At 40.1% G+C, this 22,448-nt stretch overlaps 1 protein-coding gene across 10 annotated transcripts in view; it reads right to left on the bottom strand.

The window, feature by feature from the left end:
- Positions 1-22,448, bottom strand: part of atp11b (ATPase phospholipid transporting 11B) — a 59,791-nt gene continuing 37,343 nt past the window's right edge. For 6 of the 10 annotated variants that reach the window (XM_017304474.1, XM_017304476.1, XM_017304475.1 and 3 more), the window contains 5 exons: positions 21,043-21,108; positions 20,651-20,754; positions 18,630-18,795; positions 8,035-8,198; positions 1-2,310 (listed from right to left, as the gene is read on the bottom strand). In XM_017304474.1, coding sequence (XP_017159963.1) covers positions 2,229-2,310; positions 8,035-8,198; positions 18,630-18,795; positions 20,651-20,754; positions 21,043-21,108 — 582 coding nt within the window. In that variant the 3' untranslated portion in view covers positions 1-2,228. Of the gene's footprint in view, positions 2,311-8,034; positions 8,199-8,997; positions 9,184-11,423; positions 11,497-11,623; positions 11,689-13,190; positions 13,327-17,050; positions 17,134-18,629; positions 18,796-20,650; positions 20,755-21,042; positions 21,109-22,448 lie in introns of those variants that run through there. The other 4 variants (XR_001776559.1, XR_001776558.1, XM_017304479.1 and 1 more) reach the window with 4 other exon arrangements.

The following is a 22,448-nucleotide window of genomic DNA, read 5'->3' as shown; positions in this document are numbered from 1 at the left end:
TGAATGATTCCTAAGGTGTTAATGAATTTATTTTAAAGCAATGAGAAGCAAGAAAATGTGATATTTTTGATATGTGGTTTGTGCAAACGCTCAGCTTTTCTTTCTGAAGGAATTTTCCTGAACGTGAAAACATTCTTCCGTCTACTTTCACCACAGAAACACCAAATATCACCAACTAATTTGGTTTAGTTTCCAGTGMAAACGTCTTAATAAGAGACAAAACTAACTTACAGGCAACTTCTCAGAAAGATGCTGAAGTTTGTTTCGAGTTAATTCCTAAACGGCGATGGAAAAGTTTCACTTATAAACATGGAAAAATGTTTTTTTACAAGTGAAATAATCTACCAGTGGAACTAGAACTCGGTTGCTAGGAGACGAGCSGGGCTCGTCTGGGGTTGCTAGGTAACGGCGCAGTGCCATCAAACCGATTCATATTTTTTATGAATATTAAGGAATTATTGACATAAACATTTTGCTAACAGTTAATTGTAAATCAGTTTTTCTTAATTCAACTCCAAGACATTTGCACTAGAAACTAAACCAAACTTGGTGAGATTTTGTGTTTTCGCAGCGTTAAAGAGCATCAACCCCCGACTTCCAAAAGCTTCTCACCGTTGCGCACAACGATAAATTATGACTCTGGGAAACGTTCGGGAACCTGGTTATGCGTTTTCCTGCCTCGCATCTTTAAAACAGTCCCTGCGGTTTGTGGTTCTGTAACGCTCAGAGGCTTTTGGTCGCCAGGCTGATGGAGAAAAGGCATCTTTCACTTCAAAAACACAAAATCCTACAAAGTAGTTTGGTTTAGTTTCCAGCACAAATGTTACCAATTTACAAGAAACTTTTCAGCACAGCTTGTTTAAAGACAATAACTCTTTAATATTCATGAAAACGGCTAGTCGYAAGTGAAACAATCGAAACAAACAAAACGTTTTAAAGAGATAAAAACGCTCCTGTGTCTTCCTGAAAAGCTGCTGGTCAGTTTGTTTCGTCTCATCTAAAGTGTACCGACATATTTGTATTAGAAACCAGCCCAAAACTCCTTGGTGAGATTCTGTGTTTTTGCAGTGCGAGGAGCAAGAACCAGGAAACGAGAGGCTCCAACAGCTGCAGTTCCATCACTTGCATTAATTATATGGCTTTTTTAAACGTCCGGCTTCATCCGGGGAGACGAGGGGCCACAAAACTACAACTACAACTACAGGAGCTTCAATCAGGCACAAAAATTAAGAGCTTCACTCCAGTCTGGATCCGGCCGGTCTTTGGTACCACAGTAGTTTATGTCGCAGGTCCCGGCAGAACCTCTGGATGCTACAGAACCGGTTCCCGTCTGACCGGGGGCTTAAAGGTGCAGCAGTGGATCGGACAGAATCCTGGAAGCAGCGGGATCTTCAGCTGAGCTTCGAGCATTTCTCACCGACCGCAAAAGCCAAACCTCACCAAGTATTTTGGTCTAGTTTCTTCTGCGAACGTCTCGGTTCACTTGAATCAAGACAAAACTAACTTACAAGTAGCTTTTCAGCAGGAAGCAGGAGCTTGATTTAGGTCAGCAATATCAATGAAAGAGTCCCAACTGAAATAATCTGATTATGATGGCGAGTTGGGGCCAAACTAAGACAAAAACAAAAAGTTTGGAAAATAAATTTGGACAAGAATAAAGTCAAAATAATACAACTTTATTCTCGTAGTTTGATCTTTTCATAGTATCGTCCGATGTAACTAGTGCTTTTACTTCAGTCAATATTATATTTTCTTTATAAAAGCTCCTGGATCTTGATGAAACGTTTCTTGTAAGTTAGTTTTGTCTTAAATCAGCTGTACGAAGTCAGACTGCAGCTGAAACTTGACCAAAAATACTTGGTAAGATTTTGTGCTTTTGCAGTTTTAGCAACATTTGTAGAAAAAAAACAAACAAAGTCCAGAACAGAGTAAGTTTGCTAAGATTCAGGTCCGTTTTCTGTCCAGAGGAAAGAAACCGATGCCTTTCTGGCTTTTTAAATGTGTTTTTCGGATCATCTTTCAGGAATCTGATATTTCCTGCTCGTCCGCCGATCCCATCTTCCTACGGGAGACGGCGGAACCGGGCCGACCCGTTTCATTTCCTCCGACGCTCGTCTCTTTCTTTCTAAGGATCGGTGAGCTCGTCCCACTCGTTTTAAACTGGAGTGGGCTCGTAAAGCGGTACCGGTGTGTGTGTGTGTGTGTGTGAGGGGTGGCGGCCGTGGGAGTCAACAGCGGCTGGCCTCGATGGGCGACAGAGTCAGGATGGTGCGGTCATTGGAGTAGAAGTTCTCTGTGTCGCTCCAAGACCTGGAAACAGCAGTGAGTGAAGGTTAGGAGACAGGCGCAGTGTGTGTGTGTGTGTGTGTGTGTGGGTGTGTGTGTGTGTGTGTGTGTGTGAGAAACAGCAGAGCTGAGCTGTCAGTAGCTATAAAAACCAAAAATGATCCCAACCAATCAGGCTGGAGGAAGCAGAGCGGATGGGTGGATGGATGAGGGAGGAGTTAGTGATGGGTGGATGAGTTAGCTTTCTTCTCTCCTCATTAAACCGTCGTTCAGCTTTTACATTTAGTACGAGAAGCGTTGGAAATTAAATGACCTGCTAATTAAGCTTCAGCACCAATTGACAGCAATTACAACTGTAACTAATCGATTATTCTGACGATTAATCGGATAAAAGATTGGAACATCCTGCTGAGTTTTCCATTCAAGCGATTCAATCCCTTTTTTAAATCAAAGTAAACATTTTACAGCTTAAAATGCAACAACAAAGTGTTGCGTACACTTGATCATTTGTAGCAGGGATAAAATGACTAATTGTGATTAATCGATTATTGAAATAAATGTTGATGTTTGAACAACAGGAATCAATAACTTTTGASGGGTGGAAAAGTTTGGATCAACTTCAGCCTGAGTGTAGAGGTGGGCTGCTGAGCAGATGTTTTCCATCAGTAACACCTGGGTTCTGATCCGATCTCTCTGTGGAGCCGAGATGAGACTCGAGTCACTCAATACATGAGCAATAAAAAAAAAATAAAAAAGAGAAGAAAGTCATGAGCAACGGCTCCAGATCACTGCCTCCTGCACAACCAACAAGAACGCAACAAGGTTTTTTTCTGAAASGTAATTCGACACCCAACCCTCGTCTTTTGCAGCAGCCGTTATACAGCGGTAAAACCAGCTGACCAAACCTGCTGGCTGGCGCTCTGCTGTGGTTGCTAGGTAACGGGGGCTGGGCTTCACCGCGGTTGCTAGGTAACGAGTGACAGTTAAAAACTGGAAGGATTTTTGAAACGGCTCATTTTCCAGACACCAAAAACACATGAACTCATTGCCAGAAAACAGCTGGGCGTTTCCTTTAAATGCCCGGGTTGATTTTAGAAGCAGCTGAAACTCAAACTCAGAACAAAACGTGAGTTTTGCTCAATAGTTCCCCTTTAAGAGTTGGTGAGGGGAAGAACGAGGCCACCCAGGGTCTCCGAGTCGGCCTGTGACTCAGATGGTGAATTAACCGGAGGCGCTCACATGAGCTGCATCACCATCTCAGCTCGTCTAACAGAGGGAGGAGGAAAACAAAAAAAAAACAAACATCTGAGCTCTGAAAACGTCTCTAAGCCAAGACGACCCTCAAAAAGCTTCGGGGAACACGAACCGAGGACAGAACGGGCCGATTGCTGACAAACTCACTGGGAACATTAGCAGCACATGAATAATTAATCTGAGATTAATGCAGACTTTAGACACAAAAGGACAAAAACACACACAGGAGGAGGAGAAGGAGACAGACAGACAGTGACGCAAGCAGATCCAGGTAACATTGTGTACAAAATACCACAGGCAGCCCAATGCAGCAAAACGGCTGGAGCGTTCTTGTTTTGTACTTCCTGTCGGATGGGGGCGGTTTTTCCAACTCCACTCGGCTGGAGCACCAGGAATTATAAAACAAACGCACCCTTCATGTTCTCAGAAGCAGGTATAAGGCTTCAGCATCCAATGAAAAATGGTCAGTAGATGCAGGAAGTAGCAAAAAAAGAAAAACGCTCCAGGAGTAGAACTACATTTCCCAGAAGCCACATTCCTTCACTCTCCAATTTTCACCAAATCATTTCACCACTAATGATGTCTTTTTTTTTTTTTTTTTTTTTTACATATTTTTATTATATACAAGTAGCGGCGCTTTGTTCAGTTGTGACACAAAGAATACTTTTCTGCTGTGGTGGCATTATTAAGGCATTAAGGCCAAATTCACTCTACATTACCTTTTAAACAAACATTAATGATCCTTTTTCTCAATCTGAAAAGATAACTGTAGATGAAAGAAGGTATTTGGTTTGCATATTTTGATACTACAACCACTTCTCCATCTGCAGAGGGTCAGGAGAGACAAAGCAGTGCAGAGGGATAAAACAACCGCAGATCCTATTTATTGACTTCATTGTTTCCATTATAGTAAAAAGCCGACCGCTGCAATATACATTACGTCCGTCGGTGTTTTCTTAAATCCTGAGGGAGGAAACCAATTGGTTGTGATTTGTCACTTGGAGGAGACCAATTGGTTGCTTCGTGCCAAGGTCAGAAAACAAATCAATCAACCCCACAGGAGGCAATTCATCTAAATTGAATCATTATTTAATGGAAAAATCTGTGCTTGTTTCAGAGAACTGACCCTGACAGCGACTACGCACAGCCACAAGTAGGGAAACGTGTTCACCTAAAAATGCTGTCGATATGCATCTGCTGTAGCACACAGAGAGAGAGAGAGACGCACCAATCAGAAAATGGAGGCCAATTTCAGGTCTGCAGGTTTGGCAGAGCTTTGGTTTTGTTTCGTTCTTTAAAAAACTGCATTCATGAAACAGTTTTTACAGGAGTTATATCAGAGCAAAGGGGATGTAAAACTAAAGTCACTATAACACGAGTTTTTACTGGTAATTTAAACAAAGACAATAATGTATTCCCTTTCCAAACTGTCTTTATGGAAATGAAGGTTGTTTAAACACCTGATGGCCGGTACATTCGCTTTGGTTGGGGACCAAAGTTGCAACATTTGTTTTATTTTTAGCTGCCGTGGTTCTCTTTCACCGAGTCAAACGATAAAACTCTGAGAAACCAGTTCCCCTCCTCGCCTGTGGGGGCACTGCACCTTAGCGCCACTTTCTTCTTCACGACATAAAGACAAAGTAGCGACAGAAATTAGTGATTGCAGGATTTCTCTTTTGTCTTAAAAGACAACGAACCATTTCTCCTGCTAGCTCTAGCTTAGCACGTTTGTTTATCCAGAATGCTCTGTGTTGTAGTCCACTTCCTGATTTGCAGCGGTCTCTGGTCTGCTTGGTGTTCACATATGCATTTCCATTAACTACAAAATTAACCAAATTAAAATTACAAAAATAAATGTACTTCATAGAAATGTGCCAATTTTGAAAAGTTTTAACTTTTTTTCCCAGCGGTAAAAATTTTGTGTTTACGGAAAAACTGCGATGGAAACACTTTTTCGCATCAGGCTAATTTGTCTACAGCAGCAGAGAGAATATTTATGGTCACTGGGCAACGTGGAAAAGTGTTTGCATCCGTCGTTATTTTAAGTTTTTCTCTCTCTCAGCCATAAGGAAGAGAGTATCAATAAAAAAGTCACGAAAACTATGATCAATAATTAAGCTACAAACTGATCAATTTGATCAAAGTTGAAATTCTTGGGCATTCTTTAACTTCCACTGCATATTTTTCCCTTTAAAAATACATTAATTAAAAAAAAAGAAAGGAAATTTGGCAACAAGAGACAGGAATGCAACATCTTCATTACTGATCGAATCAATATCTGGAGTCCTGAGACGTTTTGAGAAGAATCGACAGCTCAGCAGAACGGGGCCGGTCAAGTCGTCTGATCAATGATCACACCGATCAATGATCACACCGATCAATGCTGGGATTCAGGTGGACACAATTATAGAAACTGCAGAGGACCTGCAAACTGAGAGCCCAGCCTCCAAACCGTGAAGTAAAACCTCAACATTTCATCAAACCACCTGGATCTGCAGCTGGAGGCGCGTCACGYCACGCCACCATCACCGCTAAATATCACCTGGAGACCCACAATGCACTGCTGCCCAGTGAAATTAAAGCATTGATAAAGAAAGAGTCTACTTCCCACCGCTTTTCGTAGCTAAATATTTAATGTGTATAGTGTCAGTAAGCATTTAATATTTGGATACTTTATGATTATACCAGCCAGCCGCCATCACTGCGATGAGGTTTGGGCTACAGATACAGCGTTGGCCGAAGCCGGCCGGCTACTTCATGAAGTAGTGATGTTGTCTGTTAAAGTGCATAACAAACTAAAGGGTTTTCCCTAAAAAAAAAAACCCGCTCCCCGTCTGGACATCAAACGCTCATTTCAGGAAGAATCACAGAAGAACAGAGACAGTCAGGACAGACGACACGACAGATCACAGCACAACGCAGAGACACACAAACGGCAAATACATTAGCAAAGGCGTCAGACAGGACAGCCCGGAGGCTGCGTTTCYGTTGAAACGCGCAAAGTGGAATTACGAAAATAAATTCGCTTAATGAGAGATGCCAATTTTAAAAAAAACTCAATAAAACTTTTTTAGTTTTACTGTTTTTCAGCTGCATTGAAATAATTTCTGTTTTTCACAAAACTGAAATGGAATTTTTTTTTTTTTTTTGTGTCGTGCTGGTTTGTCTACAGCAGAAAATTGATTACTGGCAGCAACTATCCTCCTTAAATGATGTGCATAAGTGTTTACATTAGTCGCCGCCAAGATTTATTTAATGATTTATTAAGTGAACAAACTTATTCATGTGTGACTTTAATTTAATTTTTACTCGGGAGTAAGAAGTGCAATTGCAAAATTGTATTTTTTAGAAATGAGTGGAAGTTTTTCGCACATTTTTATTGGAAACGCATTACATGCATTTTCTGCAAGGAACGAGAATCAATAGCTGCGTTTCCGTTACAAATGAGAGAAAATGTAGGAAAAAAAAACCACCGTTTTGTAACTGTAATGTTTACGTTGAACAACAAATTYAATTAAAATAACATGTGAATAAGTTTGTTCACATGGTAAATCATTAAAGAACATCATCCTGCTGCTACTTCCCGTCACTTCCTGGTCCTTTCCGCCAGAACTGAGACCCGATTCAAAACGTAACTTGTTCTCTTGTCACCATTAAAAAAACAAATTGCTAGATGATAAACTGCCCCAGAAGATAGCGAGATAAACGATAATATTGTCGTTTGATATAATGGCACAAGAAAACTAATTTTAAAATCAAATTGACTGGAACCGGAAGAGATTTTAAATATCCAAAATAAATAATAAAACAGAAAAATAAATGGAAAAAAAGGAATYGTGAATTTTCTCCAAGCAAAACTGTCCTTCAAAAAAAGGGCCAGACTGAAAACTTTTATCAGCTTTTGGTAGAAAAAGAAAAACGACAAATCATGCTAATGGAAATCGTTTAGTTTTAATTTATCATGCAAATAAATGTTTTATTTTTTATTGCGACAAGCTTAAAAATGTTTCCATTGCAGTTTTGTGAAATACACCAATACTGACACAGCTGAAAATAAAAAGGCTTTTTCTAAATTTGCTCGTTTCMATTAAGTAAATATATTTTYGTAATTCCAAGCAGCGCAGTAATACGSTSGGTGGAAACGCAGCTGTGAACCGCGGTGAATAAAAATATCGTACCAAATTCTCCCTGGTGGACAGAACAACCATCGCACTCTGAAGCRTTCACCTCTACATTTTTGGTTTCGTTGCCTGTCCGACTCCAAACTCCGCTGGATGTGTGCGTTTAATTCATGCCGTGACAGAAGAAGTCTGTAAGTGTTTGATCCACTCATCTGCAGCCTCAGACTCTTTCACCCTAGAACCACCGACGCTCTGCTTCCGCTCAGCTCAGCCGGATCACGGGCTAAAACACTCGGAGCTGCTGCCCAAATCGAAAGACRGTTCATCGGGGCTCATAATCATCGTTTCTCGTCGACGCTGCAGTCCTCCCCACCTGTTGCTGCGGCTGGATGTGTGGCAATTGTTGACGCTGGCCTTGCACTGTCCCGTCATTTGTTCCAGGAGGCGGGCCAGGCGGGAACAGCCGCTCTGCCCATGTTGGTAGCAGCACAGGGACTCCACACAGCTGAGGGCCTGCGCCTGGGGGGCGGATAGAGACTGGAGGAGAGCAGAGGCGGTGAGAGCAGGAAGAGCCAGAACAGGTGTGTGAAAAACAGGAAGCATGGGTTAGTGAAACATCATGAGCAGAGGGGAGAGAGAACAAGACAGCAGGAGAGAGATTGGTGGATAAAAACGAGGGAAAAAAAACAAAAACAGAAGTTAGATCAAATAGACTCAGTTGAACTGTTTGTTATTGTTCAATGAGGGCGACGGGGAGGTGATGCTGCATGCCGTCTGGGTGGCGATGAGTTACAGGGAATACACACAACATGCAGCAACAAAACGGGACCAACAGGAACGTACAGACCGGAAAACAAAAAGAAACCTGAAAGTATCAGGAAAGAAAATACAAAAATTAAATCATGAGAAAAAGTCGCATTAGAATAAAATGGAAAGAAGTCGTAGTGTTTAATATAACACTGGAGGAGATATTTTTACTGCTTCTTATCCAATACAGGAGCATCTCAATGAAGCTCAATATCTGCATAAAAGTACATTTATTTTGGTAATTTCATTTAATAAAGGGAAACCCATATTGATTTATTCCACAGGGTGACACTTTTCAACTTTGATTATTGATTCCAGATAATGAAAAACTCAAAATCAATTCCTCGGTAATTGTGAATATTACAATAAAATGATTTCCATCAGACGTTGCATAGATATTGACTTAATTATGGTCACCTTTGCAAGTAGGTTAAGCCACAAGTTTGGTTGGAAAGTTTGATGAAAGAAAAAACTCAAGTTAAAAAAAAAAATGTTGCGCAAGCAGCAGCCTCAAACAAAGTACCAATACCTGGTTCAGTGACACTGGTTCCCTTACTGGCCTGAACCCAGTAAAGAATCTGTGGGGATTATTGTCGAGAGGAAGATGAGAAACATCAGAGCCAACAGTGCAGACGAGCTGACTGGCAGKTTCAAATCAACCTGGGCGTTCTCAACACGTCAGCAGGAAGCAAAGGCTGATTACCTCCCAGGGCAGCTGCAGAGACGCAGCAWCTTATGAGACCCGAGGTATTTATTCACTGCGTACAACACATAATTCATGGACGGTTTTCCAAAGGCCKTCGTTTCTGTTTAAACTAAATCCTRTTTTTCACCTTGCAGAAGTTTAAAAGCTAAAATGTAATAATATTTATGTTTTGAAATCTCTCTTACACCTGACTGGTCCAAGAAATTTACAGAAAAATGTCTTTTCACATTTTCATATGTGCGTGTAATCCAGGAGTCGAGGTTTATGCAAGTTTCACTGACTCAAATTTAAGACTTTTTAAGACCATTATGAATAATAAGACAAATAAAAAAATAAATGCAGGGAAACAAAACTGTGAAATTTCTGAGGCCTTTAGGAGCAGCTTTGTGCTTCTCATGTGGCATATTGCTCTCTAGCTAACCAACTAGTAAATTAGCTAGCTGCTTCCAAGAGCTAACTAGCTTGATGACTCCARCTTGCTAGTTAACTCTCTAGTTAGATGGMTAGAGTGTTAACTRTGTAACTAGTTAACTCTGTAGTTAGCTAGAGAGTTAATTAGACTTCACTCTAGCTAGCTGGTTAGCTAGAGAGCCATATGCTAGCTGTTAAAGCCAGCTAGAAAGCATCAGTTTGTTACTGGTCACCTTTACCACCTGGAGTCATTAGAGGACGCAGCGAGTCGAGACGTTTTTACACGACTCAAACTTTTACCTAACAGAAAAGTCCTGAGACACAAAAACTACGTAAAATACGTGAGATTAAATAAYCCTGTCACAACTAAATTTAAGATCTGWAATKAATGAATTTAATGTCAACTTACATTTTCTTTAATGGATTTAATAMATTTTAAGGCCTTAACTCTAAGTAATTTAAGACTTTTATGTAAGCCCTGGGAATTGTGCTGCTGAAATCAATAAACCTTTCATTGATAAATGCACTTTTAAGCAGTGGATTGTAGTGGAGGGACTCTAAAACTAAAAGTTTAAGTTRGCATTTATATTTGTGATGGATTGCTCCACACGGTTTAAAATTTACGATGAAGGCCTTCTGATCTGATTAACAAGCAGCAGCCCTTTGCCTCTACTGGACGCGACTCCATGTTTTGTACGAAATAGATTTTGTAGCTAATCAGATTTATCTGAGAGCTAGTGATGCATGGGTRAACAACGCTGGCCAGAAACATCTGGGATCGGGTCGTTCCTCTGATCTGAGTCAGCACCGCGGAGACGGCGGGTGATGTAGACGAGGCAAAGCCAGGATTAGGGAAACGGGAAAAGGAGCGGAGTCAGGTTACAAGAACGAAACTGCGGAGCGCTGGGATTTAGTAATTCATTGTTCACATTAATTACAGGAGGACAAGGAGGYMTAAAAATCGTCTTAATTGTCCAAGTCCAACTGAAAGTAAATTCATAAATAATAGGACATTTGAGGGAGTTTTRTTTCATCTTTTTGAAGCCGTATTTGCTAAAGGTGCAWGCCACCGTCTGCACTCTGATGTTTTGCTGCAGCAGAATTGTGAGACGCTGGCGTCGAGCCAAACGTTTGCTTCTTGGCCGCAGACAGCAAAACACAAACAAATCAAACTCCACATAATTTATTCTCAAACTAAAGTGCTTTTAGGAGGAACTGCAAGTAGCACATTCCTCTGGTTAGGAGTCACTCGCTCAGTGGACGTAAAGCAAAACCAATCCACACATGTGAAGCACCAGCGGGTTTTTGTTTYAAATGTTCCACGTTTCCGTCAGTGAAAATCAGGCGACTGTYGGATTGTCCTCACAGTGAAACCAAACCAACGGGACYGAAAGAGAAAACAGGCTCTGAGGAGTGAAGCACGAGTATCTTGGGGGAAACATGAAACTGCTGCTGCGCACGTTGCAGAGCAGGGTGTTGCTAGGCAACCAAAGAGTGGGCGAGTTGCTAGGCAACCAAAGAGTGGGCGAGTTGCTAGGCAACCAAAGAGTGGGCGAGTTAGTCGACTCCACCAACTTCATTTAAAAGTCAGTTTCACATTTCAACTCATTAAAAGTCAATTCTACAGTTTGATTGTGTCTGTAAAGTTTATCTGACTATTTACCTGCGTGCTGCACATTTCAGATGTTGGTTTTCTTTCAATTGTTTTGGCTTAAAATTGCCGATTTTTTTCCAGAAAGTTGTGGTAAATTTTGYTCAAGCTTTATATTTGCCATAAAATGGTCACACAGCTTTTCCTTTCCTTCCCTTTTCCTCATCAGGCCATCATCCCTCCTTACCTGAGCTGACCCTGCATCTCCATCCTGCTGCTGGCCGCCGGTCTAATGCCTCCTCCCTGAACTTCTGCTCTTTCTAGTGCAACAATGAAAATTTACTTTCAATATATGGAAAGCAACAGTGAGCACAACTTCTGCACAGAAATGACAGACGGTACTGGAGAGTCACTAGTTTCAGTTCAGCCGAGACCATCTCAACTTACGCCTTTCGTTTGGGAGAATGCGGCGAAGTTTTCTGTCGTTTGGCGCTGGATGGTTGGAGGTTCATCTTTCAAGAGACGCCATGAAACACAAAATTAAATTATAAGGGCGCTAGCTAAGCGGATTGGTCAGAAAACGTTACGGTCAGGTTTATGGAAACTGGTGAAAATTGCAAGTCTGTGCAAAATTTGCCAGGTATTTGTTACAATCACAACTTCCTGCAAGYAGGGGCGGCCATTTATTGTATCGCTTATTATTTATCGTGATGCATTTCTTCGTAATACGAATTCCGATTTATTCTCGTCACGATAAATTCCAAAGAATTAAAATCCYCCAAAACTGTCAGGATTGTTAGTTTTACCGCAGTTTAATGAAAGTAACAATAAATTTAATGTAGTGAAATAAATCGCACTTCTTCTTTATGTGTCCTAAAGAAGCGCTTCACATGTGGTGTGTTTTTTAAAGTATTCGTGTTTGTTGGGCTGTGATTGGCGAGTCATGCGTCACGGCCGTACAGTMGCCTAAAAAAAGAAATAAAAGATGTTTTGTATAATCACGTTAATCGGTATCACAGAGGCACCATAAARTATTGTGCAGGGATAATAGAAATATCKTGATTAAGGTTATTTATSGCAATAAATCCCAGTCATGTTCACCCCGCCCTACGATAAACTATAAAAAAAAWKKWAAWWAAAAAAWWAAAAAWKRAAAAAAWWAAARGRWTTYMWKRRRMSSMMAACAAACTAGAAGCAAACAGATGATCAAACAGTGAGTTTCACRTGGCTGAATGAAAACACAGCCAAGACGATGAAGCCGGCATGCCAACAGCATTCTCTCCTCGTCTGAAACCAAACTGATCAATAACAGCGATTGGTGATCGGGAAGCTCARGTTCTACATGGAGGGTCTCTGGAGCTGCGTTTCCTTGGAACTGGGCAATTTCACATTTTTAAAGTTAATTTGTTTAAAGGAACATGGCAAGTTTCAAAAGCTAAAAAGTTTTCCTTCAGGGACGAGTTTTTTGTTTTTGGCTGCATTAAAATTGTTTTATTTCACAAAACTGTAGTAGAAATACTTCGTCACATCACATCAACAACCGGATGTTACTACTGGCGGAGATGACAAAGGAGATGACAGGAAGTGACAGGAGGATTATGGCGTAGAATGTTTTTTAATAACTTATTGCAATGAACAAACTTATTTTTAATTGAGTTTCTTATTTAACAGAAACACCAAAATTGTGAAAAACATTTTTTTTAGACATTAGCAGAATATTGACAAAGTTTTGTGCACAACTGTAATGGAAACGCAGCTACAGTCAATCAGGGAGGGATGAGTACGTAGGACAGGAAACTGGACCAATGAGACAAACCGTTTTTCTACACAACAATTAAAATAAAACACCGATATGGGGGATGAGCAGCGGTGCAGGTTTGAGGCAAACAGTGGGGCTGTGCAGGTCGCTGTGGCTGTGAGGAGGTGGACAGGGTTGGTTGGACCCCAGACCAGACAAGGCCAGTGACGGTAAAATGGGGACAATGGGAGAATGCGGCACAGATCAGGGTACTACCTAGGGGAGCATGAGTCTGGGCCGGGGCGGCAGGGGGAGGATAAGCAGCTAGCAGGTGCCAATTGTCCTCCCCTGGGCTCCGCTGGGCTTTAACAGGGTCATATTCTGGGCCGACTGAACCCTCACCCTGCTCCATCTGAAGGACACAAGATGCTCACAGTCAGCCCTGCTGGCTTACCGTCAGTCAGACTGCAGGCAGGCCAGCGACGTAACCAAACTGCAGAAACATATCCATGTTCGTCATTTAGTCCTTTACAGTCTGCYCTTACTGAAACAGAGGACAGCAGCCGTACTTTGAGTTAAAACGTCTTGGACCAGCTGATGCCTTAAATACCGCAGAGTGTTTGGGCCAGGAAGAAAACKTTATTACGAGAGTAAAGTTGTGATATCATGAAACCTCAAGACACAAAAACGCMGTMAAARTGAGGATTGTTAAGCTTTGGTTTTACAGATAAGTAAATGGTTCATCTGCTCAGCATCAGATTATCAATCTGACCACAGATTAACCACAACTCTATTATTTTAGCCATTTATTCTCATAATACTGACGACTTTATTCTCCTAATTCCACTTTTTAATRTTTTTCTGGTGAGCCTGGCTCCGACACTCGATCGTAACCTTGAAACTGAAAGCTGTCGTTTTGGGWTTCAATAAAAGACTAAACAACAGAACAGTGGATACAAATTCAGCAACTCATTAAGCAGCTAGCAAATTACTGGATAAGCTGTGAATCAGAGAGTCAGTCTGGGAGTTTAACTGATTAGAGGAAGACGTTTCGGTGGAGAAGATCTGACCTCTGCCAACACAGCAGCTGGACGCGAAGCAAGGAAGGCTGTTTGTTCACTTASTGGTTTCTGTAAAAGTGTCAACCAGCCWTCCCACTTGATCCCGACAGATCAGYAGCTACTGCTGCTTTAGAAAACGGCTTAAAGATTTTGACAAATAGCTGAAGGATTTTTACTTCCCACAACAGAAAGAACAAAAACAAACACAACAGAAAACTGAGCAGACTGGCTGTGGGTTGAAAGAAGCTAAAAAAACTAAGCAACCAATGAGCTTAAGGCAATTAAAAGATTTCTCATGGGAAAAGGGGATAAAGGAAAATCYATCGGTATCAGAGCYGTGACAACCCGTCTGGGTCATGCTGTCACTTATCTTAAAACAATCAGGAGGCGCACAGATTGTTGCTTTCTGCCGATTCCAAATAATTTCCGTATAACCGATTTAACCGTTATGAAAAAGGTCGATGGAGATCTGAAAAGCCGCCAAGTCTAGCAGACAGCAGGCCGGTCATGATAATAAATGTTACTAGATGATAAATTGTCCCAGTAATTGTTGAAATAAACAATAACATTTTTGTTTTGAGACTGTTTTCCAGTAATAAATTGAAAATGGCGTAATAGTGGAAGTCTGCCCTTTCAAAGACCAATAATTTTATTTATAACATTTAGCTCTGGAACTGGAAGATATTTTAAATATCCAAAACAACAAAAACAAATACAACAGAAGTAAAAAAACAACTAATTATGATGTCTGCAGACAATATATCATCAGAAGTAAAATGATTAAGATCATTTTAATTCATCATACAATTAATTAATTGCTTATTGTGAAGCTGCTAAGTTGGTAACAATGCAGACAAAGCAAAAGGAGAATCTGGCTGATTTTCAGACTTTAGCAGAGATAAATATCGGTTTCATATCCGTCGCTGATCACCTAGAATGAACGGTAAGCCGGCCGATTGATCGGTGCACCCGTAGAGATAACGAGACCGAATCATCGAGCAGAGGAATAAGTCTGAAAATATCTTCCATTAAAATTTAAAAACATGGTTTGAACTAGTCTGAAATATCAAAATTAATCAAACCAATATCTCCAACTACAAAACCCCCCTAAATATTTTCTTCAACAAAACCTAAAGCTACTCTGAGCATTTCTCTTACAGATGGCAACACGTTGCAAAAATGTCTGCCATTGTTGAAGAGATTCCCACGATGACAGCAATGTGTCATGCTCCTCCCCAACAGTGTCATGCTGCTCTTTAACCCAAACAAAGTTGCTCATGCAGCTTTAGTGAGCCATCAGCCCAGAGGTGTGGATCTGTCCAAACCATGCAGCAGGACGACTCCGAGAAGAGGAGGCCGTCTCAAAACGTGGAATCAGTCCGACGGGTAAAAAACAAGGCTGGGATGCAGCAAGACATAAAAACTACCAGGTGTCCTGCTTATAAAACTACGGCATGCCAGGTGAGACCCGACCACATCCACACGCACAGCAGCAGACAGACTGCAGGGCCTCACAGCACGAGGGCCACGACTGGACAGGAGCAGGAGAAAAACAGACACCAGCTGCGTTTGCACCGACCATGTAGCTGCGCAAACTGTAATTATGAAAACAACATTTAGCACGGCAAGTTTTRGTCCTCAGAAGAGGAGATTTTTTTTTTAATCTGTATCAAAATTGGTCTATTTTGCACTTTTTTCACATCTGATGAGTCACATGACCAACAGCCAGATGTTACTACTGCCAGAGATGACAAAGAGGAGGGTCACAGTGCMGCATCGTTTTTTTTATTACTTATTTTGTGAACAAATTTATTCACACGTGATTTTAATTTAGTTTCTTATTTAATRCATACCCTGCAATTGTGAAACTGTTTTTTCAATACTAGCGGAATACCAATATAAAGTTTTGTGCACATYTGAATGGAAAMGTAGTTAATAATTATGTTTCCATTTACCTTTAAATTTTGCAACTTGGAGTAAAAACAATAAATCTGTTTAAAAGAAACACGGCAACTTCGAAAAAACTTCTATAAAAAGGTTTTTGCGTTAGAATAAGGTGATTTACYGGCTTTATCAACATTTGTGTATTTTTCACATCACGTGTCGTGATCAACGGCTGGATGTTGCTACTGGTGGAAAAGACAAAGAAGACAACAGGAAGTGGTCGGAGGACGATGTTGCGGAATTTTTAACAAACTTATTTACATGTGATTTTAATTTAGTTTCTTATTTAATGGAAACAACGCAGTTTGTGAAATTGTGCTTCTTCAACATTRGAGYCACTGATGCTGACAATTTTGAGCGCATTAGTATCGGAAACGTAGCTGGCATCTGGTCCACTGACCTTAAAAATTCACACATTGGCGTTACGACTTTATGCTTAATTTTTTTGTCTGTTTTGCTGTATAAATTGTGATTTTTCAACATTAGTGGAACATCAACACTTGTGATGAAAAGGCAGCTAGTCGGGGTTTTCATRAGAACATAAACTGATTTATTCACTCATTCACACATGCATTTTGCTCATGCAGTGGGTGGGCTGTGTCACGACATGCTGTGAAGAGGCAGAAACAAACGTCTCAGCATTTTCTTATGATGCAAACCATGCAGAATCTACGCCTCTCATTCTGCTGTAGCACCTGAAACTGGCAGCAGTTTCCCCGACCCGAGCGACAGAGAATGCTGGTTGGCTCGTTTGGATCATGCCGTCACAGACACAACAACGCTAGAGAAAACGCTGGAGGACGACGGATGCTGAGACTTATGAATGAACATGTAGAGGAGCACTCGCTCTGCAAAGCAATGTTTCCGTCTGAATTTCATGACATGTCAAAAGAAAACCAATTTCTAAAATACTGGAAAGTAATTTAGCAAAACAAAAAACCTAAAAGAAATAGATATATTTGACTAAATAAGACGCAGTTAAACGTTTAAATATCATCTTTAATGTTGATAGAAATATTGCATTTGCATGAAGCGCTCCTGCTGTTAGTTTCTTGCTTTTTTTTTTTTTTCACGAATGGATTCATTTAAGATGGATGAAGTCCACGGCTTAACGGATCTCAAATCTTCTACCTAATTTTGCCCAGCTGGCCCTTGGCTCTGGACAAAGGCTGCAGCGCGAAGTCGTCACCTATGACCACTCGGTTGGAATACATCTACACCGGGACAGCAAACACAGGGGCAAGATGAAGAACACACAGACAGAGAGGTTAGAAATCCAGCTCACACACACACACACACACACACACACACACACACACACACACACACACACACACACACACACACACACACACACACACGGTCATGTTCAGACAGAACAGGACGGAGACTGAAGCAGCAGACGCTACAGACGGCACACAGGACTGGAGAAGTTGGCTCATTTTCTGTTCTGAGAAACRAGCCGAGACGATAAATCATCTCCAGATGGACGAATCGATACGGAAAGAGAGCAGARGTGACGCTGTGAGCTTCTCAGTCTGCGATCAGACGCCAGTCATGCAGAGCAAACATAAGCGTGATAACATTCCTGTTGGAAGCAGGCTATTGAGAAACAACAAAGGCTAAAAGCAAACTAACACACGGATCACTTTACAGGCCGTCTACATTTTGGATTTCTTCCAAATAAACTTCATTTTTAAGACTTATCGTGTAATCGTTGCCAATTCTTGGCTCTAGGTATTGCTGCAGAGTAGGGGATGGCGTTTATCGCAATGTTTATCACTTATTGTGAAAACGTTCTCAGAAGAATTTTGATTTATTGTTTTGATAAATGTCAATGTTGAAGAAAAAATAAAACTAATGATATTGTCGTTAATGTTTTTACTATTTTCTCTACTGTTTGAGCATCAATATCAGTAAATTCAATATCGTGCAGTTTAGTCACATAAATCACTACAWTTTYAGTAAAAGTCGTCCTAAAAATAGGATTTTTCTCCAACAGTATTTGTGTTGCAATGAGTGCTGTGTCATGCACTCACCTAAATAKTTTCCTTTTCTGTTTTTCTATACTTTTCATCTTTACCACAATGTCGCCACAAAATATTGCGATAAAAGTCCATATYGTGAAACAGATTATTAAATATTTCARCAAATCTTTCACATGAGGATATAAAACCCTGACTTGGCACAAATAATCCCAGAGAATTACTTTAAAAAAAATACAAAGTTCATCCAGGTGCAAAAATKAGAAACATTTCATGTCAATAATTGCTTTAAAAGGCTCAAAAAATGGCAGCCATTTTGAAAAATGGCAGTCATCTTGAACTGGTTGATGGGAAATATGAAAAACATAACAAGCTTTTGTGCCCGTTTCCACATCTGAAAGATTTTCTAGAGATATTAGCACAGAAACAAGCTGCACTAATATCTCTATATATGTTAACAGAAGACATTTTAAAGAAAACARACCGTCTTTTTTTCATTTAAATTCAGACGCATTTAAAACTGAATTTGTTCAAACCTTTTAGAAAACATCCTGTAAAACTTTTTCATTTGAAATCAGCAGCAAAATAAAAACGGTGCAGCTGGTTTACAAACAAAATGCATAAATCTTTTAGTAACATTTAGGAAAAACAAAAGAATTTAAGAAAGTAAAACGTTGTGCTTGGCAGCAGCAAAGCGAACTGGTTTCCTGGCTGCTGGTCGTTACCTGGCTCTTCTGTGTGCTGGTGGGACACAGGTGTCTGTAGAAGACCTTCTTCATCACTTCAGGAAACAGGCAGGTGATGACRATGATGACGATGGCGAACCAGGCCGAGCCGCAGGACAGCAGCTGGACGAAGACGAAGTACATGTCCTGGGTGTGCAAGAACGGCCTGCAGGGGTTCAAACGACACAGATGTTTAACTGGAGTCGCTTTTTATGTGTTTAGTAGTAAAACGTCACTCACGCCATCCAGGACGTGGGGATTACCAACTATTTATGCAAATTTGCTCATCATTTGCAGATTTTGTGCAAATTTAAAGTCACCTGTCATTGCAACCTTTCTACAAATCTGACCAATCACCTCAATGTATGTCATTTTCTGACCAATCACTGAAACTCGACTGAGTTTCGACCAATCCTGTTTGATCCCTTCTAACTTAACTTCCTGTTTCAGGACTAAAGACCAAACCTGCGAGACGTGACGCTAAACACCAACATTTACCATTTTTTGTTGTTAAAACCATTTTGAATCCGTTATGAGGGATTTGTTTATAATGTTTTTCCACCAAATGGATACTAAAGTTAACGACTAATCGATTAAATTATTATCCGATTATTCCGATAATCAATTAATTAATTGTTTTGATAGATATAACAACTGTTATATGTATCGATACATATGACATACATCTGTCAAAACATACATATATATACACAATTTAATAGTCAATATAGTATCTAGTTCATTTAAATAACAGTATATGAACAATTATTATTAAACAACAAATAAAAAGAATCATGAAGTCTGTAAACAAAATTATCCTTCATAAAAAGGTTTTGTCCAGACTGCAGACTTTCATCTTTTGGTAGAAAAAGAGAAAAAAGAAAAACCGTAAATCAGGTAAATGGAAATTATTGAGCTTGTTTTAATTTATGATGCAATTATTTTATTTATTGCTTACCGTCACAGGCCAATTTGTGTCCTGTAATAATTATATGCTTGTATGATAATTCGAACAGTTTTCTGTTTGGGCATCGTCTCAGTTCGATATTTTGACTCCACTTACTGACCTGGAGACGTTTAGTCTGGCATTTCTGAATTTGCTGATTTTAAACTCCGATTCCCTCTTGACTTAATTTCACTCAAACAATTTCTGAATGTTAACCGTTTCATTTTGGCTTTGCAAAGACTTAATTTTGACCGTTAGTTTTTTTTATTTTTGGCCACAATCATCATAAAAAAGAAGCTTAACATCCTGGAGAGGCTGATTGATTGCAGATCGGCAGACGGACTCGGGAGGATTTGCCCTTTTCACTGTAATTTCAGGTCCTACATCAGTTCGAGTCGTGCACTTAGGTAATGTTGTTACGTCCTTAACGACCAATACAGATTCTATCAATAACGGCCCAATATGGTCACGATGGCTCCCAGACGTCTGATCGGTCCAGACCAGTTTAAACTGGTTTTACTGGTTCAACCAGGTGGCAGATAATTAACCAGGATTAAATCTGAGCTTCAGAGACGCTGGTGGGAAAATAAACAAGAGGTTTTTTTACTGCAGCACAAAGAAAGATAAAATTTACTGTTAAAAAGTTGGTCAGAGGAAAAATGATGCCAAATAACTTAATTATTTTATAAAAGTTATTAAATTCCCTCCCAGTTGAAAACAAAGAAGAAGAAAAAAAAGATCTGGAGTAAATGGACCGAGTCTGTAAAACCAATTAGATTAGATTTCGTTTGGTCGTATTAGTGAATTACGTAATTCTGCTCTGTTTTTTGTTTTATGTGATGTTTTTGCTGAGGTGCTAAACCCCAAAAACAGACTTTCTGCTTCCATTCTGACCTTTGACCTTGAATGGCTGTGGCTGTAATTAATAAATGTGACAGAAATAAAAGACAATTTGAAGAAATATTAAAACACTCGTCTGAGATTATTTTCCCGAGCTGATCAGACCAACTCCACTTTTTAAAATCAAAAAGATTTCAAAACAATAAATGTGAGACATTTTTAAGAACATTCTCACCAGATGATGCCTCCGTAGAAGAGAGAGAAGATGAAATAGAAAGCGATTGAGCCCCAGGTCACAAAATGGTTCATCCAGGTCCAGAACTGGGTCTCCAACGCGAGCTGGAAATAAAAGTCACGTTGAGAGATTGATGCAGGAACGTTGGGGGCGATTTGCTCCTGTGCTGCAGAAGAGGCCTTGCTCCCTAACAACCCATTACAAATTATCTGCTGGAGTTAATGGCCGCTGGCATCATCCTCCTCTCCACATACTCAAATAACCCGTCTGTCTCCACGGGTTACTAAGCCAAGAGACGGCAACGATAATTCAGAGCCAAGTAAACAAACTGCAGGTGTAAAAACTGCTGTTTATTAATTCACACTGCACACTGTTAACTGCTTGGCGTTTACCTTCAGCGTGACGGTGATGACCATGACGGTAAAGACGAGCGTCCCAAACGTCCAGTTGCCAAACATCTGCAAGAAGCGACAGGTTGCGATGTCAGCAGTCAGCTTCAGTTTGTCTTCAGCTGAACAAACTTCATGATCAGAAAGAAACAGAAGCTCAGCTCACATGCACAGTGTCGGTTAGTGGTGGAATATCTGACAAGTTTACAGCCTCTTCTGTTTAATTCAGATCACAGACGGTAAAAATCTCAGGTGCAGTTAATTTAACTTAAAGTACTATTTTAGAAAAATTTAAATAAAAACGTGTGGTGTGGTGACAGGGAGGAAAATGTGAGCGGATCCACTGCTTAGATTTGGATATTTAGAAGAAACATTAATCTTCTCAAAAGCTTAAAACGTTTCAGTCCAATGTTCAGCTTATGCTTTTTGTGCCATAATTTTCTGCTTAAGCAGCCAAAGACAGTTAATGTTCTGCAAAAGGTTTTTCTCAGTTACAAAAATTACTTTTAGGAGTGCACAGATTAATCAGAATCGGCAGATATTTACACAAGAAATCGATCTAATTAACTGATCTCATCTTCCTCCGCAAAGGTCTGAAAATCAGCCACTGTCTGAGAATCACCGTTTCTGTTTTAGTGACTGTCAGATCACAAAAAAAAACAAACAAGAAAAATCATCGTTAGCTGAAATCGGAATCGGCAGGTCAGACTTTTTAAAAACTGCTGATCGGCCAGAAAACTGCAATCGGTGCACTCCGATCTTTTTTTATGAGGTTAAAGTTATGGCTTATTGTTATTTAAAGTGCACTGATCAAACAAATCAGTTTTAAGAAATTATGCATGCACTTCACTTGTTTTGCTTGTGATTAACATGTTAAACTATCCATACTCCTTCAACCTTTAAATTGTTTGTCAAACTACAAACAAACTACATGGTATTTTATAGGGACTTTCTGTGTAAAACCAAAACAAAGTACCGTATAAATGTCAAGGATACATGGTGTATCGCTTAATCTCAGTAAAAATGACAAAGGTGACCTATTATGCATCCTTGAACATGTTAGGAAAGTTCTATGGCCTTCAAAACATGTCGTTACATCGTTTTGCAGAAAATCATTCTTCAATAATTAAATTTCAGTCGTTTTAGGGCGTCTTGTTAAGCTGCTGCTGGCCACGCCGCCCAACTCAATGTTTACACTCGCATGTTAAAATGGCTGCAAACAGATGAACAATTATGCAACCGTGCATCTTAGAAAAGCAGAAGTAGGGCCTCCTATACAACCAACAAGAAAGAATTAAGCGGTTTCTGGATGGTAAGTAACAACAAAACGCTTGTCTTTCCCAGCAGCCATTATACAGAGCATACTGTGGTAAAACCGGCTGATCAAACTGCTCGGGTTGCTAGGTAAC

Source organism: Poecilia reticulata, linkage group LG4 (assembly GCF_000633615.1).
Source record: "Poecilia reticulata strain Guanapo linkage group LG4, Guppy_female_1.0+MT, whole genome shotgun sequence".
NCBI classification, from domain to species: domain Eukaryota; kingdom Metazoa; phylum Chordata; class Actinopteri; order Cyprinodontiformes; family Poeciliidae; genus Poecilia; species Poecilia reticulata.
This window is presented reverse-complemented; position numbering and strand designations above follow the sequence as displayed.